Source organism: Uranotaenia lowii, chromosome 3 (genome assembly GCF_029784155.1).
Source record: "Uranotaenia lowii strain MFRU-FL chromosome 3, ASM2978415v1, whole genome shotgun sequence".
NCBI lineage: Eukaryota > Metazoa > Arthropoda > Insecta > Diptera > Culicidae > Uranotaenia > Uranotaenia lowii.
Window position 1 is genome coordinate 93,488,013 of NC_073693.1, and position 19,711 is coordinate 93,507,723.

Genomic DNA, 19,711 nt, shown 5'->3' on the forward strand with positions numbered 1-19,711 from the left:
CAAAACAATATTTCCTCCTGTCAACTTACATGGTGGAGCAAGGCCAAACGTCGAACTTTTAAGAAATTCATCTTCAAAATGATTCAATATGTTGGAAAGACCAGAAGGGGTATTCCGAATATTGAAACTGAAGCGGATATTTAAAATTCTTAAATGTCTTTGCTTTGAACAGCATTTGTTAAAAGTGAAGTAGCAAATATAAATTAATACTGCAGGAATACTGCAGATATATCAATGAAACTTGATAAAACAAACAAACAGATATGCGTATTAAATCCATTTTGAAGCCATTACTCTGACGCATCTGAAAATAAGCTTTGCATTTTCACTTGCCCCAATATACGGGACAAATGTTAACTTAGAAATTTGTTTATACCAACATTTTCGAATATTTGACTTTCAAAGAGAAAATAAAAAACGCGGAGAAAGTATTAAGTGATGCAACTGATATTTTTTGTTTTAGATAATAAATTTATTTAAAAAAAGAAATTTGCACTGTATGAAATCGATAATTTTCATACCATGATAAGTGTTGTTTGGGAAAACTTCAAGCTATAATGTCTCATTTTCACGATTTTGGCATTTGGCGAAATATTTTTTAACAAAGTTTTGGCGCAAAAAAGATAGATACGATCATTTTTTTTTCAAATTTCGATAGCTTATTCTTTTAACTCTAAAAATACATTATCTAAAGCTAATCAGGGGCTGCAAGTGCTCATAATACAGAATTTTAGGAATATACTCAAAAAAACTGTCCCGATTCACGCTATTGATCGGTTTTCAAAATTCTATTTCCATAAAGTGCAATGTGCAATAAATTTCACTATGCGGATCTTTTTCTTTCAATTAGAAATTTATGTAAACTCAAGCCGGGTAAATCAGCCAACCTTCTTCAAGCAGTGGGGGACAAAATTGGAAAAGATGGGGGAGCTCCCATGTAAGTTTAAGATAAAGAGCTTTTCAAAGAAGGGACCATATTTTATAAGAGGGTTTTTTGCGTACGGATATTTGGCATAACTCAAAAATAGATGTGACAAATGTTTTTATGGAAGTTCGTCACTTTGTAACCGCGGGGGGTTTCAACCTTTAAAACCCACTGAGGTTGCCAAATAGTAGCCAGCACTGAATGGTCCCTTCGTGATGCATGTAGCTTATGCGCCACTCCGACCGAAATCGAAGACCACACACCAAGGTCTGAATTGCCCGGCTGAGACTCTCGTCAAGGCGAGTCCATATGTTAATCCGAAAGGGATTAAGGACCGATTCAGGTGACTTACAAATTAAGACCCAAAAGCTCGAGTGGGAACTCGGTCACACTCTACCAATTCGTCCGAAACCAGATTCAAAGCCAAGATGAGGCGGTAAGAGTTCGCTCATACCTAAAGGTATCTTCATTGGCCTACAGTTACTCCAATCTGCCCCACAAACAATTACAGAAGTACACCAAGCTACTCATTATTAAGGCACGAGGCCATTTCTCAAAAAGTTAATCCGAACCCGAGTGATGGGATTTCAAGTTTATCTTCAACTAAAAATTCTGTCGATTAGGAATTTGCATTTCACTGTATTTATTGCTATAATGTGTTTATTTATGCTAGCATAACGAAAGGCGCTTTCTTGCGCAACTTCATTGACTACTGAAGTGAACGCATGGTAGTTAATGATACAGATTTGGCTTACAATATTTCACTTCTTAGTTTTATTTTTCTACCATCTAACTCCTATCGGTGCGTGCGAGAATTCTACGAAAAAAAGATTGGCTATTGGTCTAGACTGAGGTGCTGTTGATGCTGATGTTATTCCGCATGGGGATTCCCCGTTCTAGTGCATCGGAATTCGAAAAATTCATAGTGGGACTTCCATAACTTCTCTACTTATGCATATGATTTATAAATTCTCGGAAATTTGTCAACCACTTTTTAAAATATTTTACGGACGCGTCCGACGCTTTGTAAGCGGTCCGGGTAAAATCGGATTCTGCAAGGGGATCCGTTGCATAAAGGATGGACGACACCCTGCGAAGATGGGTATGAAAATACTGGAATAGGCACATGAGGGCAATGACTCACCAATTGTAGCCGGGTTTGCTTTACCTCGTGGCAATCTCGTGTGTCGTTGTCGAGTGTGCTGCTGTTCACAACCGCTATTGAGCTGCTCGGTCGTCGTCGATGCTGTTTAGGAAACAGCTTGTTGAACGCTGATCTGATTGTCGGCGGCGAATGGACCTCGCCTCGTTCCACTGAGTGAGGACCCCGGGTTGACGGTTGGGGCCCTTCTCCGACCTCCCGTCGGAATGTCCGGTTCGTGGGCGGCCAAAACTCCTCCGCTTCGCTAGATCGGGCGATACTTTTTTTTGCCAATACGGCATTACTATTAGCACCACAACTTACGGTCAAATTACAACGCACGACTTTACCTGCAACTAATTTTCTAGTCACGCACAAATTCTCTGCCTTATCTCGCACTAGTAGTTTAATTGGCGAACTACTGTAAATTTAGAAATTTTAATCTAATATATAAAGATGAGTTGGACTATATATGTTTGTATGCACCTTATACAAATCGACACCGCTTAACCGATAAGCCTGAAATTTGGTACAGAGATGTATTTGGACCAGGGTAAGGTTTTAGTGATAGTTCTGAGCCCCTCCCGCCTAAGAAAAGGGACCCTCCCATACAACTTTCGTTTTTATTTTCACAAATCAAAAGTCATGGCACCCATTTGGCAGCCGATTTTCGTTTCCTTTGGCGGGTTGTTTTCACCATCACCATGGGCCGGGCGTAAGAAACGGCTATCCAGAGTTCACGTGTACTGGAAAGCAAATCAAAGCTTGCTGAGCGTTAAAGATTTGAAAGGGGAAATTTTGGCGGGTGTTTTTTTAACCTTCTACTGCTGAAAGCACGTGGTACCGGTAGATACGAGAATTTTGGATGCAATAATGAGCTAATATTTCGGATTGAAAAATACAACTAACCTGTTAAGTATGTATTGACTTGAATTGTAGTGGTTTTCAAAGTACTCTCTACCACTGCTGCAGGGCTTTGGAGTCTATAAGAATATACAGTGTGTGAAGTATGGATGCAGTGATTTATCTTCATTATGAATTTGGATTGAGTGCTGAAAACATATTAAGTAATTTTCTTAAAATCAAGCTTTTTAGAACCAACCATTTTCGTATTTTTAGAATTCCTCATAAAGAAAGATAAAATAATTAAATTCAGAGTTATAAGTTGAGAGCTGTGATGTCAACGCTTTGAAAGCCGTCTCAAAAATTTAACGTGCATTATCTGGAAAAACCAAATCCAACGCAAGAAACTTTATTTGAAATTAAGTATGAGGTTTTAAGTTTTATACAATTCAATTTTATCGGTCAATCTATGACTTTTGTAAAACTGTTGATCATCAATGTGTTCAATTTTACCATCCAATTATGCGAAAACTTAAACCGTTAAGTACTGCGAATTCAATCAAATTATTTCCAAGAATTTTTACTTTATCACTCTTCACAATAATTAATGAGATTTTTTTTTTCCAAGAATGTAAAAATTAAAAAAAAAATCTTTTGTTATAACATCATAAAATGGGCGATTTGGGTTCCGTGATAATTTTTTTTGGATCACTTCAAAAAACTATTAGTGGAACTTGGAACATTTAAGAAAAACTAATCATAAAACAGTATGGAAAAAACAACGAAAAGTACACATCCAGTTGAAAACATGCAAAATGAGTCTTCAACAAGTTTAAAAAAACGAAATACAAACACATACAGGATCTCAATGAAACTTAATGTGTCCTCGAAGAGATTCCTTTTACTTAATTCTAAGCGTACATCTTTCGAGTATATGATGGCTAGCATCTCGCAAATCCTTAAACCACTAAACCACAAAAGTTTACTGTGTATGCCGTGACTGGGATTCGAACTCATGGCCGTTGGCTTGGAAGACTTGAAGGCCACGAGCTGCGGCAAGTTTCGGAAGCCTTCTTAGAATTTTTTGGACAAATCAAACTCGAATATAGCATACGGAGAAGCATTTGGCATATAGCGTCCGAAGAGATCATCTCCAAAAGAGATTTTATTAGATGGGGGGTGGGAAACATAAAAATATAGTTTAATCATTTGAAGAAGAAAAATAAGAAGGCCAAAGCTATTCAAACTTCCTTCAAGAAAGGGTTGGTATAAAATGTTTTTCGGTATGAAATGAAAAGCATTCATGGTAAATTATTTTTAATTTCTATGAATACGAACCTCATAACTATAAGTATTTCAAAAATATGAAAAAGGGCAACACAGTAAATATTCTCATTCAAAACTTGAAAAACACTAACAAAACTTTCAAAGCTTAGATACATGGCACAACATGGGTAAAATTTTCTCATAATAAATATATAAAACATATTGAATACAAAGCTACCAAAATTTCGTAAAGTCAAACGACTCATTTTGATTTATATTTTATGCAAACCCGAGCAAGGCCGGGTAAATCAGCTAGTCTCTAATAAAATCAAAACCACATCACTTAAATTTACCTATTTCAAGAAAAATTGATTAGGGAAAGCCATCTCGGGCGTACGACTTTAACGGAAGTACGTCATTTCCCGACCCATCTTTAGAAAATCTTCGGGAATTCTTAAAATTGGATAAGTCGCACGCTATTGGTCCGTAATTCGGGTCTTCCCGTCTCTTTCCAACCCTCTTGGAATAGCCTATGGATCGACTTGGGGGAGTAAGCTTAACCCTCATCCCTTCGAGATGAGCTTCGATTAAGGAATGGGAACATTCAGTGCTTTCCCTGCTTAGTTGCATACATTTTGGCGTTTACGATTCGAGATTCGAACAGTTATCTAATTTAAAATTTTAAATGGTGCGACCGCTACAACTTCCCACTTTGGGAAAAAGGTGTAAAATCCATAAATATTGACATCATTTGAGTCATTATGAAGCTTTAAAAACAGAGTACAAATTTCAGATCAAGCTTCAGTAAATAATATGTACCATCTTTGAATTGCAATTCGGAATCCAGCTGCAGCTCTCATTTCAAAGTTGTTGGTTCTAAACTATGATGAGGTTTGATTAAAAAAAAAATGCTTACAAAAATCTGAATTTGAATAAATTTTCACAAATTACATTTATTTTTGCAAGGTGTAGCAATGCACACCGGGTCAGCTAGTATTAAATGAAAATGAGAGCTAGTTTGCTTAAGTCTACATATTCTGTTCAGAAAATCTTATTTCAAAATTTGGTAATTACGTTTATTTATTCAAATTTGACGTTGATTTTTTTCTTATACCGAGAAAATATTTCATAATCAAATCCTTAAGTTGGATTCGCCGGGCCCTCTTATCAGGTCAAACTTATTGAGCAGAGATGTAGTTGAAAAAAAAAACAATTAGCTATGAATGTTAAACTGCATTTCCCGATATTCGAAAGTTTTCTTCAAAATTGGCTGAATATGTAAATTTCAGTGAATAATTGTAGAAATCCTATCTTTGCTATGAATTGTTGATATAATACAGCACTCTTATTAAAGGTAACTTCAACAAAATTTTAAAACAACAACAACCCCCCTTTTCACTACTTTTTTTAAGTATGTACATGACTGACATCAACTTCAGAGCTCTTTTCAATTAACGTGTTGAAAGTAACAGCTTCATCCTTTTCGTCTTTCCAACGTTGGCTTTCTATCAGTGCATAGTTTAGTTTATTTTTTGTTGCCAGAAACAACTAAGTACAATGCGAATCAAACTTTAAGACTAGCGACTCTCGCCTCGGTACTCGAATAACCTTTTCTGGGGAAACAGATCAAATTATCAAATAGTTTTGCGGGAGATGCATTTCCGGGGCTGTTGCAAGTTGCTCGTCTCCAGTCAATCGTTCAGGTCAGGGATCCGAATTTGAATTTGGTCGATGGCTTGCTTAACTTTATGACGGCAAAATTAATTGAATTTGTTCTTTTTGGCAGCAGAAATTGGGTAATCACAAAAGTTGTTTGTTTTCAAAAAGCAGGAGAAAAATGACGGAACTGTTGGAGCGCAGAGCTTATTTGAAATTACGATTTCGTGCACACTTTCGAACGAGACGACGGACGTCTATTTGCCTGCACTGAATAGCGTAACGTTACGAGGTGCTGAAACATTTGTTGTTCCTTCCGCAAAACATGAAGGAGAAGCTATTTCAACTTAATATCCAGCTATCCAGCAGGGGTAGTTTGAGTTTCCTGCTTTTCCAAACTAATGAGCGAAAAATTTCTACCCCTTAACAGTGTGGGGTACGCTGGTATAAAAAGTTCGAGAGTTTGTTTTTCAAACAAAGAAACTTTTAATCAATTTTCTTCTGTTTATCATGGAGTGACCGAAAGTCTTGCACATGATTTTAGAATAAATTAAGCACTTATTATTAAAGAAGGAGTTTCTCAATGAGTTGACAATCAGTCCAATTCTCGGGTTTAATCCTACAACACCTTTATAAATGTAATCAACCAAATTCTTGTCAAGTTTAACTTTAACAGTTAACTTTTCAATAAGGCATAAATCATGTCCTCTTCTAACTTGTCCGTTCCGTAGAACGAATCGTTTCCTGCCAAAAGTCAGGTTAAATTTGCAAACAGGTATACATATTTTCAGCAGAAGCATCGTCGTTTTTTATCACTGTCGCAACGGCCGTCACCATCCATGTGTGTCAGCGGAGTTTCATTCATACCTTCACCGGATATAACTCGAAATAGTCCATTTCCAATCGGTGGCGCTCGGTAAATGAAGAAGTGCAAAAACGACGCAATAAATTTGTCGGAAAGTTCCACGAACCTCATCAATGGGTTTCTGCCTAGGATGGCGGGTTGAAAATATTTGTAAACTGCCGTTTGTTATTGATTCGGAATTCAATTAAAGTTCCCCGGAATATTTCAGAATTAATAAACGAGAAGTTGTTGCCCATATTGACCCAGCTGTTTCTATTTTCCGATTTGCACGTGGAATAAAAATCTGGTGACGGAATCTGGGAAATTAAAAATAAAACAAATCTTTTCATTTAAGGTCGAACCAACGAATAGTTTTAGGGCTTTCTTGTATCTTACTCCACAATACCCAAATTTAACGTACAAGTCTTGGAGGAGTTTTACGATGATGGTAAAAGCGTACATTCTCGCACCTGTTTTTGTCCGGAAGGAATCGTTCTAAGCTTCGGAATGGCTTCAAAAGACTTCCAGTAGTGTAGTGTGCTCCAATATTTCTTCTGCTGCTATATATCGGTCTGGTCCTAATTTTGCAACAGAGATGTTCTCGAGTGGGTTGGACTTTTATTGCACTGCTTGTTTTCACTTAAGAGTGCTGAAGATTTTTATTGATATTTTTTTGGTTTATAACACTTTGTTCGATGTAAGTCTATTTCAAGAGCTCAATTAATTATTCTGTTGCTAAAAAATGATAAGAAAAGAAAAACAAAAAAAATATCTTAGAACTTTGAAGAAATTTTTAATAATTTTCAGTGTAAATATCTGTTTAAAAAAAAAAAGAAAATAAAACTTGTAATTTTCATCACAGCTTTCTTAGATCAGACAATTTCGCAAAACTATTCAACTAGTTCTGCTAGGTTCGAAAAACTGCTTCTTCGCCTAAGATATGTAGGTACGGTTTTGCGGTTTGGTTTTCTTGCATGCATGCTTCAGGGTGCTAGCTTTCGTGAGGTCTTGGGGTTTTACACTGATTCTTTGCACAGGACTGTAAAACGGACCTTATTCAATCCAGATTTTAATGTTTTTAATACTCTTTCAAAAATGTTGAAAAATATGCTCCTATCTAATGCATTATTTACGGATATTTACGGTGTTAACCGTATACTTGGTTAGTTTATGTTTACAATCATTTGGTTGTTTATAACCAACTATTATGTTTGAAACGCTAAACTGTCAAATAACATGTAGTCAGGAAATGATGCACCAGCAATATTCATGCACCTATAAAGCAAAGCTAAAAAGTAAAAGAATAAAAGAAATTTCTGCTGTCAGTTGTTCAATTTACCCGTTGATGTGTGCATTATAAAGTAGGGTCTGCTACTTTGACTGACGAAAAATCTGGTGCTTTCACAAAATGCAAACAACCACATGCGGTTTCCGAGATAAAAGTTGCCGCAGTCAATGTAGCCTGAAGGATTTATGTCGCTCTCCCGGTTTAGTAGGGAGTTTGATGGGAGCCGCTAAAATTCTCTGTTTTTAAATTCAAAAACAAGAGCGGTGCAAATTTGTCGGATGACGAGATAGCGACGATAGAAGGTAAAAAAACTCATGGTGCTGAAATGAGCTTGTGAAATATGGGAACCTGACTTTGAAAGCAAAAATAAAGTCTTTATTAGATACCTAGCTACAAAAAACTACAAAAAAAAAACAGTTTACACAATCGAGTAGTCTCTTTGCGCAAAATAAGACATACATTTTTTAACCCGGAAATACATATAATACATAAATTGAAAAAAAAAATCCATAGATCTCCTTTCACATCCGAATTTGTCGAATAAAAAACCTTAAATTTGAAAAAAAAACCGACAACGGATACAAAAATGTCTTTTGGAAATTGACCCCTTTGAGATGCATACTGACTGCCTGCTTCAAAATAGCACAGTATTTTTTAATGGGTTTCAGTTACGAAGTGTTGGGATAATTTATGTTTTTGAATTCATAAGTAGCTTTTTGGCTTAATATCACTTCAAGGCATCTTTTGATAAGTGGAACGAATGAAAACAGGTCGAAATGGTGCCAAAGTCCGCCTCACAGCTTAGTTGGCATTTTTACGCGTAATATAACTGACTAGCTGACGCGGTGTGCTTTGCTGCACCTTTTAAATATCAATAAATTGTGTGAACAAAGTTTCATTATAAATAAATTTTCGATATCTTTACAATGAGAGCTTTCACATCACATATTTTTCAATGATTGTTTTGAAATCTGATATTAAGTACTCGATTTTATTTGCTTTTCAAAGGAGGAGGGTCCACGAACTGCCATAACAACATTTTTCGTAATCAAATAACATCACATTTCACATATGGCTTTATTTGCTTGATAAGTTTTCAAGCTTTACATACTTACTTTTTTCCCGTTTCTTCTTTGAAAAAAGGAGGGGTCATGAATCTTTAAAAAAAACCTCTTATGTGAAATATGGTTTCTATTGCTTGAAAAGTTTTTGAAACTATGCGATAAAAGCTCCCCCATTCCTGGCTCTGTACGGTATGGAATTATTCTTAAAAAAAAAGAGAAACATTTTTTGTACTCGAATACTTTTTCTTTCAAATTTGGTTCCATTTGTTGGATAAGTTCTCAAGTAATACAAAAATTGTGCGGGTCTATTTTTCCAACTCTTAACCCCCACTGGAAGGTGAAAATGGTTCTTTAATAACCATAGAATCATTTCTCGTATTCTTATACTTTCCCCTGCTAAATTTGGTTTAATTTATTTAATGAGCTCTTGAATTTGTCAAAACAAACGTACGACACCTCTCTATTCTTTCCATCCCGTGATAAGAACCAAATCATCAAGAATTCGTCATCTTGAATTTAAATTCTCTTCCCAATATGTTACCATTTGCTAGATTAGCAATCGAGTTATTAAAAAAAAAGTATGAGAGCTTCCCTCCCTATCGAATCAGTGAAAGGAGGTAAAAGCTTTAAACAATCATAGAATAAAAAAAATCTACTCAAATACCCTTTGCTATTAAATTTGAATCATAAGTTCTCGAGTGATCCAAAAATATTGTATGAAAACCTCCCTCCTCTTTCCCCTATTCCCGTTGGACAGAGTGAGGGGCGAGGGGTCTCAAAACATTAAAATAACATTTCTCGTACTTGAATATACTTCCCTGTAAAATTTTGTTTTTTTTTTGTTCGACTAGTTCTCGAGTAATGCATAAAACTGTAAGGGAGACCCTTTTTCCACGTCTTATCCCCCAGTGAAAGGACAGATGGACCTCAAACATAGTATAAACTTGACTCGTAACCTTATACCTTCCGATGTATTTCGATGTTATTCATCCTTTCACGAAAAACATTTTTAACATCCATCATTTTTTAGGAAGCTTGAATAGATGTTTTTTTTTTCTTTAAAAGATGAAACTGTTTTTTTATCTTTTCCATCCTCTATCTAGTGAAAATCTCTTTTGGAAATTATCTCACTTTTCAAGATGGATAATCTTCTTATACATTGGTTTGTTATAATTTTATTTATTCAGAAATTACTAAAAAGACTTCCGAACTTTGTTAAACTACGATAAAAACTTACTTTGCATGTTTTGAATTGTATGTGTGTAGTTTTTCGCTTTTCTAATTCACACTGTTTTATTATTAGTTTACCTTAAATGTTGAATGCTCACTAATATTTTTTTGAAGTTATCGAAAACAGATCATCTCTGAACCGAAATCATCATTTAAGTTTTTCTAGTCGTGGGCACAAACATCCCATTAATTATTTTGAAGAGTAATCAATGTCGAATTCTAAGATATCATTTGTTTGAATTCGCAGTACTTTACAGTTTTACAATAAATTTTCTCAAGATTGGATGATTGAATCGACTGCATTTGTCATCAATGATAACTCAAAAGTTGAAATTAGCCAATGAAATTGAATTGTATAAAACTCAAAACCTCAGATTTAATAATGTAATCAATTTTCTAATCCCCCATTTACATTCCTCGAAGGCTATTGAAGCTCTGAAATCGCAGCCTTGGCCTCATAACTCGGAATCTAATTATTTTTTCTCTCTCTATGAGGATTTCCAAAAATTTGAAAATGTTTGGCTTTTAAAAGCTGGACTTTAGGAAATCGGTTCATCAGTTTTTCAGCACTCAGTTCGAATAGTAATTCAGCAGAAGAAATCAATTCATTGTTAACTGTTCAGTTCATTGTTTGTTTTTGTAAACCCTCAAAACAATTTGAGGCAATATGTTCCTAACAGGTTTGTAGTATTTTTCAATCTAACACGTAGGCTCATTATTGCATCCAAATATCTCTCACCGGCACCACGTGCTTTAAACAGAAGAAGGAAAAAAAACATCCGCCAAAATTTCCACTTTTCAATTTTTAATGCTTAGCAAGCTTTGATTTGCTATCCAGTACACGTGAACTCTGGATGGTTGCTTCTAATGCCCTGCCCATGGTGATGGTAGAAATAACCCCGCCAAAGGAAACGAAAATTGCTTGACAAAATGGGTGCCATGACTTTTGGTTCGTGGGAATAAAAACATAATTTGTATGGGAGCCCCCTCTCCCTTAAATCGGAGCGGTTTGTAACTTTTATAGAAACCCAAAAGCCCTCAGATGCCAAGTTTCCCGATGATCGGTACAGTAGTTTCCGAGTCAATAGGTAACAGACAGACAGACAAACATTCATTTTTATATAGGTATACTACCCAAGTAACACACAAAAGTAAAATAGGTTTTATAATTTTTGCAAGGAGTTTTATAAGTGATGTATTATACCGATCAAGGATCCGAAATTCACTCATTTCCTCTAATCACCGAGCGAGCCAACTCATCACAGGAACAAAAATTTTATTTTTCCTTCCTGCTGCAATCAAGTTTGCCACTTTTCAACCAAAGGGGAAGGCGTATGTTGCATCTATCTTCCTGTATAAGGCAGTCAAGCGAAAGCAACAATATTGTATCAACAACGAAGACATTCAATGGTGATCTGCAACATTCAAAATTCTTGTTGTCGCTGATCATTGCTGAGCGCATCGTTGGTGAACTATTCATGCGCCGAGTATCCGAGCTGTTTTTGTTTTCCTGATTGTCGCGGCAATCTTTGGTCAGAATTGCTTGTAGCTTTTAGCAGGGGAAGTATAAATTTTTTACCCCCCAACTATTCCCGCCTTACCCGGCGTCTATGATTGGTATATAAGCGATACATTTTGAGCAGTTCACTTCCGAATGTTTCACTGCTGAATAATACATAGAGACGATCGCGAGCGAATGCAACAAACGAAAAATTTCCCCTTCTAAGATCGCTTAGCAACTATGCATCAGACGGAAAATTCTGTTGTGAGTCGTCCATCAATTTGTGTTTTGGGCAGAGCCTTCCCCTCATCCGTAAACAAGAAAACGGGAGGCCCGCTTTGATAATTTGAAAATGAAATGTCGCACAGCATTTCCTCGGTTCGTACAGCAAAGGCAGGGGCTAACCAACGCTGCCTGAGGGTGCTATGAGAAAAGTGTATAGATAGAAGCTATCGCGAGCGAATTTCGGAACCTTGATACCGATAACTATTTTAAAATTATTCATTGGAAAACCTTTTCACGACTTCACTCCAGGACAGCTACAGGCGTCTTATAAAGTCAAACTATGAAACAGCAATAAATTTTTCTGATCAATTTTTTATTTGACTCTTTGTGCATGCTATAAAACATTTTTATATCTCAAAATATTAACCTTTTGAAAAAGTCAAGAAATACCTTCATACAAACCTGTTTTGATTTATAAAAGCCTTTTTATATACTTTCTCAGTACCCTTGTTCTTATAAGGTCTTTGCAAGAAACTTCTGTTTTATAAATGTTGCTTATTGACTGATTGTAGCCTTTTTAAAGCGTTTATATGGAGCAAATCCCTCTATATGCCAAAATAAGCTTGTAAGGGGTATTTGGCCAGATAAAGGGTTTATTAAAGAAAGTTATGCAGTAATCGACCAAAACGTCAACAATAGGATATTTTTCGAAAGCAAAGGAAGGCGTTTGCCTGGCACAACAACGGATGAAATTGACGTCGTCCCTTGTCAAAAAAGGAATGGAATGCTGCTCAGTGGAATTATACACTGGAAATGTACCTCTCCCTGGAATTTGTCTTGATTACCGATAATTCCAGTTTTACTTGAAAATAATCTAAAAATTAGGTTGTCTCTCAAGAATATTGTGATTTTCTAAGTGAACAGTATGAATAATTGTGTTCAATTATTTTTATGAGAACAACAATGAATGAAATTCATTTCTTCAATCATCCGGAACGGTGGCATACTGAATATTTGATCACCTGCTAGGAGTGCGTAGTTTTGTTTTGTTTTTGAGCCTCCTCAGATGCAATTATTCTGTTTGTTCTGAGCCGCAATGAATTTATAATTTTCTAAGATATATGTAAGTCAGAAAATGATCAGAAAAAGTGTAAAGTATAGTTTTAGAAAAACATTCCTATGTAGATGAAACATTGTGAAATAATTCTTGAAATAATAAAAATTTTAAACAAATGTTTTTGAAAGTTTTATTTGATTATCAATTCCTCTACCGTCAACATTATTTGAATCCGAAAAGTTTTATAAGGTACATGTAATATTCTTTTGGTAATATTTTCGAGAGGGCCTTGAAGCGTTTTGTACTTATAAGAATTAACAAAATGGTTCAAAAAAACGCATCGAGCCTAAAGCAGTTTTGTAGGAAAGGCTCACACACTGCTATATAACTTTGTCGGTTTATAAAATGCCGTTCAAGGTTCTTTTTGTAATTCCACACTTTTCAATAAGACAAAAAAGTTTTTTAAAAGTGTATTAGTTCGATAAGTAATTTAAAAAAAACAAAATCGTTTTTTAAGCGTTCAATATCGACTATTATTAATTTCATATATTAGCGCCATTTGTATGAAAAATAATGATGAATATATTAATGATGTATATCTATTTAAAAAAAAACACTTATCTTGTTCATGTTTTTATGAGCTTGGACATCCTTGCGACTGTGATAATGTTGAAAAAATGTTTACCATTCACATGAAAGATTCTAAAATTGAAAATAAAATTCATTCAATCCGATTAATCGGATATTTATTCTTAAAAAGGACGAATTTCAGCAGGCCCCTTTTTTTTCTCAAATTTTCTCATACCTATTTGCGGTAAATTTGAAAGCGCAAGAGAAAAATCAACAGGTAAAGAAAATTCAGGATGAGAAAATAACATTTATTAATTGAATAAAATGATGATGAACAGGTATTAGCTTTGTGTTTTATTTTATTTTTATATTTATTTTGAACGAGATTAATTTGTTTTAAAAATTATTACCAGGATCCTTATTCCGGAGCAGAATTATTTGTAGATGAAAATAATATAATCAATAGGTTTCATAAGCGCAATTTATAAAGAGCTTTTGAATTTGTTTTGGCTTACTAAGGTTTTATAATTTGCGCTACAGAACCTACTGCAGAAGGGCCTTTTTGTGCTACTAAGCGTTGTATTGCAGTTTTATTGATCCTTATATAACCGGCCGTGGTTTTATAGCTTTAATTTATAGTTGGTAGGAAGTCCCTTAGAAAACCTAAATTGTTACTTGGGTAGCTGACCCGATGTGCTTTGCTCCACCTTACAAAATTTAGTTGAAATTGTTAAAATAATTGAAATTCTGTTTTCTGCTTAGACAGCGTTTCAAACCAAATTTCCACATAATTTAGAAGCGAATGATTTGAAAAGAAAGCAGCACCTGAAGTTTGTAATTACAGTTCAAAGATGTTTTGATAATATTTTCTTAAAATTGATCTCTAGATTTGTTTTTCAAGGTCTGAAAATTTTACTCTGTTTTTATAAGCTTCGAAGAGTTCATAATGATGTCAAAACGTATGTTTTAATGATATGGACTTCCAGTCCTTTTCCTCTTGCAATGCAAGATGTGCTCACAAATTAATATTAAATTATTTTTTGTATCTAAATGACGCAACATTGCGCTTTATTTTTTTTCCCATTTTTTTCACTGATAGAAACATATCTCGTACTAAAATACCTTCCCATGTTAAAATCACGTTAATAATTTTTTCGCCATATACTAAATTTGTAGACATGACATATTGAAACTTTACAACTTGAAGTGTTTCCAAACCACATTTGGCGACATTTTGTACTGCAGCTGACTATATTTTTAATTGTTTAAGCAAAAAGGGCAAATAAAATTCATATGGATAAGCAGTAACCCAATGATCCAAGGAAAAGAATGGTTTTTAAAAATGAAAAAAATGTATTTAAATTTTGCTATTCAATTGAATCATAGAAATTTTCTCTCTCTTGTGATGAGGGTCCTTTTAAAGATTTCAATTAACTGACCTTATCTTTTCATTAAGAATCGATTGATAAGTAGATTTTCTAAAATTGAATGGACCAAAAAAAATCTGTGTGCTTCGATGGTGGTATGAATATTTTCTATAAATTCATGCAATTTTTTATAATTTAGAAAAAAATAATCATTATTGCTCTTTTCTTCAGACAATTGTTTGATAAATATTAGTTTTTGGATAAATATTAGTAATTTCGTTATCAGTAATCATAACGATCAATTCAGAAGAAGAATATGCCGTTTGGAAGGGGGATCAATTGTACCCAATTCTAGGGGATCAATTGTACCCATAATCAACATTTTAGAAAACTTTTTCTGAAAAAAGTTGAGAGTTTTCCATTGCTTTGAAAATATGGCATAATGAAGTTCATATTACGCTCGAACGATTGATACATTGGAACAAATATTTTTTTCATAATTTTCCCATGTAAGGAACATTTTAAAGTGATGAAAAAAGATCTTCAAGTTACATTTTGTGAAATTTTTCAAACAAAGTTCAATTACTCAAACAATTATTTTGTTAAAAATTTTTAAACTGCAAGCATTGTTATTTTGCTCATTTTGGCACATTTTTCTAGAACATTTGATCTTTGTAAGACATTCCAGTTTCGAGATATAGCTAAGGAATCAAGTATCCCCGGGGATCAAGTATCCTCATTCTCCCCTATTCATTTCAATCCAAATACCCCGGGGCAGGTGCAAACGGCAAAATATCAATCTGGGTCACATCTAGTTCTCTTACATTAATACGTGCTGTACAAAATAGGCTAGGAATCAAGAAGAAAAAAATCCCATCTAGGCCAATGTGGTGGAAAGAGAGGTGATGAGAAAGAAACGTTGCAAAAGTAGAAGTGAAGTTTTTTCTTCGTAAACATAGTTACCATGACAGAAGTGACGTCACTACCGACCATTTTCGCGACGCATTTTGCCTAGGATAAATGAAGCTCCCTGACAACGACGCGTCGCGACACAGGACTAGTTTATGTTTATTTTTCTTTTTTCTCACCGACGTGCAACAGTGTGCGTTCTTTTGCGCCACCTTAGTAAAAGTGTACCTCATTGCATCTAGGCTTCATAGCGCCACAACGTGCATTAAAAATATGCTTGGTAGAGAAATACGCGCCCAAATGTTCCCACCAATCAGTATGCTATGTCATGGTTACTATGCTCTCGCGACGCGACGTTTACTTACGACGCCTCGACGTTGGAGATGAAAAACAAACCCCCCAAAGGAAAAAAAATTCTCGAAAAAATGGAAGCCATGACTTTTATTTTATTCCAATTTTTACAAATTTATTCACTACGGACAATTGATGCGACCTTATGTTATTTTTATTCGATATAAACCGATTCGCATGCCTACAGAATATTCTAAAAATAATTTCATTTCAATCGTTTGGGTCATTTCGGAGGAGTAGTACTACAAACACCGTTACAAGAGAATTTTATATAATAGATAGATAAACCTATATATTTTCCTCCGTGTAAGTACACCGGCGCTTTAGTCAATTACACCACGGTGAACGTGACGAAATAGGCTCCAGCATGCGTACATGTCGAGCTCCTTCGGTCGATTACTGGATCTTCCATGCATACACTCCATCCATGTATATCTCGCATGTGTTCTTTGCTCACTATTGATCTCTCTGTTGTTTCCAGTGATGTCAACCTTCCAGATTTTTTCTGGATCTTCCAGACTTTTTGGACTTATGCCAAACATTTTTTTTAGGTTTCCAGACTTCCAGTCTTTTGTCATTTCTTCCAGACATTTCCAGACTTTTGAGTTTCAATATAAATTTTTTGTCAAAATAATGAAAATTCGAAATTTTCGTTGCAAAATGGCTGGAAATTATTCGAATTAGTAATTGAAGAGTGAGGAATGCCACGAAGAAGGTAGTAAAACAGGAAGTAAAGCATTATTCGTATTAACGCCGACATCACCACAATAGCCTCAGGCATTGATAGTGTATAGAATGTATGATTATTATTAAGTAATGAGTGTTATTCCCTAGACAGCAATATTGCGATCTGGCGACCAAAAAAAAAGGTCATCACCAATGAAGAGTTCTCGCCATCCAGACATTTCCAGACATTTTTTTCAAAATCTTCCAGACATTTCTGAAAAGCACTTGGCATCACTGGTTGTTTCTCTATCACCACACCACCAGCCTGCGATGCCAGCGATCTTGCTCTTCCCTCCATGATTGAATAAAATGTGAATATTTTGTTTGACACCTTTGATAACTGCTAAATCTTTTATTGATGCGTGCAATGTCCTATCATTAATAAGTTTTTAAACCAGCCGTGGACAGACCAGTGATGTCTATTGTAATATCAATTGTTCTGATAGAAAAACTTTGTAATGTTGCGTCAAACTAACTCAACACTAAGTCGCCTTAAAAACAACTTTCCAATCATATTTTGAAACACTGATTTCAAAATAGAAAAATGAAACATGTCCTGTGAACCAAACTGAGAGCTCCCCTCCATTTTCCATAATTATCTTAATTTAAAACACTCCATTAAAGAGTTTGCTTTTTTTTCTCTCTTTTTCCTTGCTTCTGTAGTACGACCGGCCTCCAGTAAACGGCATCCAACGAAGAAGATGATGGCCAACGCTCGTGGTGCTCGAGGTGGTACAACCGCGGTCTTCCGAAACCGAATCCCTGCCCTGCTGGAACCACCGACTTCGATGGCAGTTACTCCCGATTTGGCCATCGAGGAGCAGCTCTTACGACCCCTACAGGAGCTGTCCCTAAAGTTGTACTTTGAATGTGATTCTTTTCCCGGTTGCATCCGAACTGGTTCTGGAGCTGGCTTGAAACGTCAGAACACCACGACGGGCATCGAAGGCAACGGATCGGCAGCGGCTGCGGCCGCTCTGGATTTGGACCGCTGTACGGCCGTAGTGAAAAAGGTAGCGGAACTGGTGCAGCGGTTCGGTAAACGGAAGTTTTCCAATGGGGTTCACGACGTGGCCCAGCAACGGGACGCCTGGAATCAGGTTCTGAAATTTTTATTTCTGCTCCGGGCGATTGGAAGTGGTTCTATTATTTATGAGACCCATCCTCCCGGAAAGGACTTACCCGTGGCGGCGGCAGCGGTTGACAAAATACGATCTGGACCGTCCTGGCAGCACGTGAGTATCGGTACCAACCGTGTTGATGATGATATACCACCTTGATAGTTGGAAGAAAACGGAGATTCCTGAGACACGTCTTTAATTCAATTTGACTGGAGCATGTGACGGCTCTCTTGAAGGGAAAAATGCTGGTTGAAGTTTTAAAGTGTTTCCCCGCTAGATTAACGTTTGAGGTAAATTCTGAACCTTTGAAGGATTAATATTGGAACATCTTCTAAAACTAGGTGGAATCAAATAAAAGGTTGGAAGTGTTAATAAGAAAGATTTTTTGTTTCGATTATAGTCGTTTTACCTTATGGCATTTGCGAATCTATCAAAGTTGCAGTTAGTGGAAATTTATTGAAAAACTTATCCGGTACAACTGTGTTCGATGTTTACTCTTCGGCTCGAACTCGCGGACATCGGACAACTGAGCTATATCGCAAGCCCAAATAAGAAAGATGATTAAACTTTGTTAACTGCACATTTTAGACAGGATTCAATTTGAATAAAAAAAATGTTAAAATTGTTACAGGATTTCTTTTGCTCAAGATCCCAACCAAAGCCGTGCGAACGCGGGGGTTTAAAGGTTCAAAGTTTGAACTTCAAACCCTATCATTAAGAAGTTTTTTGTTTCAAGTAATATTTTCAGTTCAAGAAATAAAACTATCGTAGTAACGGGATATTTTTGGATCTAGAAAGGTATTTAAAAACTAGTGTTAACAAATGTGAAAGAAATATTTTCGCCTTCAGGGGAATTTAATCTTATATCTTTCATTTTAAGACATTTCATTAAACACGTCAAAACAGGCTAAAGAAAAAAATCACATGAGAGTCCATATCTCCTTCCAACCTTTCCATTGGAAGGTGGAAGAAGTACTAAAACATCATAGAAACATTCCTCGTACTCTACTACACTCTCATGCCTAATTTGGTTCCATTTGCTCGAATAGTTATCGATTTATGTAAAAACTGTATGGGAGCCCCCTCCCAACTTTTTATCCCCTCTATGAAAGAAGGAAGTGGTCTCAAATTTTCAAAGAAACATTCCTCGTAACGTAATACGCTCCCATGCCTTATTTTGTTCCATTTGCTTGATTGGATCTCCAGTTATGCGAACATGTTACTTTTGTTTAGGAGACCCCCTCCGTCCTACCAGTAAAAGAGTGGGGTCTTAAACTATTTTAGGAACCTTTTCCGGCCTTTGATATCCTGCCTGCCAATTTTCACGCAAATCGGTTCAGTAGTTTCCAAGTCTATAGGGAACAAACTGACAGACTGAAATTCATTTTTCATATATTTAGACTAGATCAAAAATACAATTTGAGTGAGTGTAGTTTATTTTAGTTTGATTGGAAATAATTTTTGTTACAGATTTCAACATTTGGTGGGAATATTCGCATTTCAATTAGAAACTTAATATATTCTGTTCTCTTCTGTTCTTATAAATTCTTTGTTAATAACATGTTCACTCTAATTTAGGATAATAGAAGGCCTTGAACGAGTTTTTGAGAGAAGGAAAAATTATCTT

The 19,711-nt window shown here is 35.6% G+C and overlaps 1 protein-coding gene across 1 annotated transcript in view; it reads left to right on the top strand.

Moving 5' to 3' along the window:
• LOC129751900 (uncharacterized) overlaps positions 1-19,711 on the top strand; it is a 444,615-nt gene that overhangs the window by 231,797 nt on the left and 193,107 nt on the right. The window contains exon 3 of the mRNA XM_055747666.1: positions 17,627-18,198. Within this exon, the coding sequence (XP_055603641.1) occupies positions 17,627-18,198 (572 nt within the window). The remainder of the gene's footprint in view (positions 1-17,626; positions 18,199-19,711) is intronic.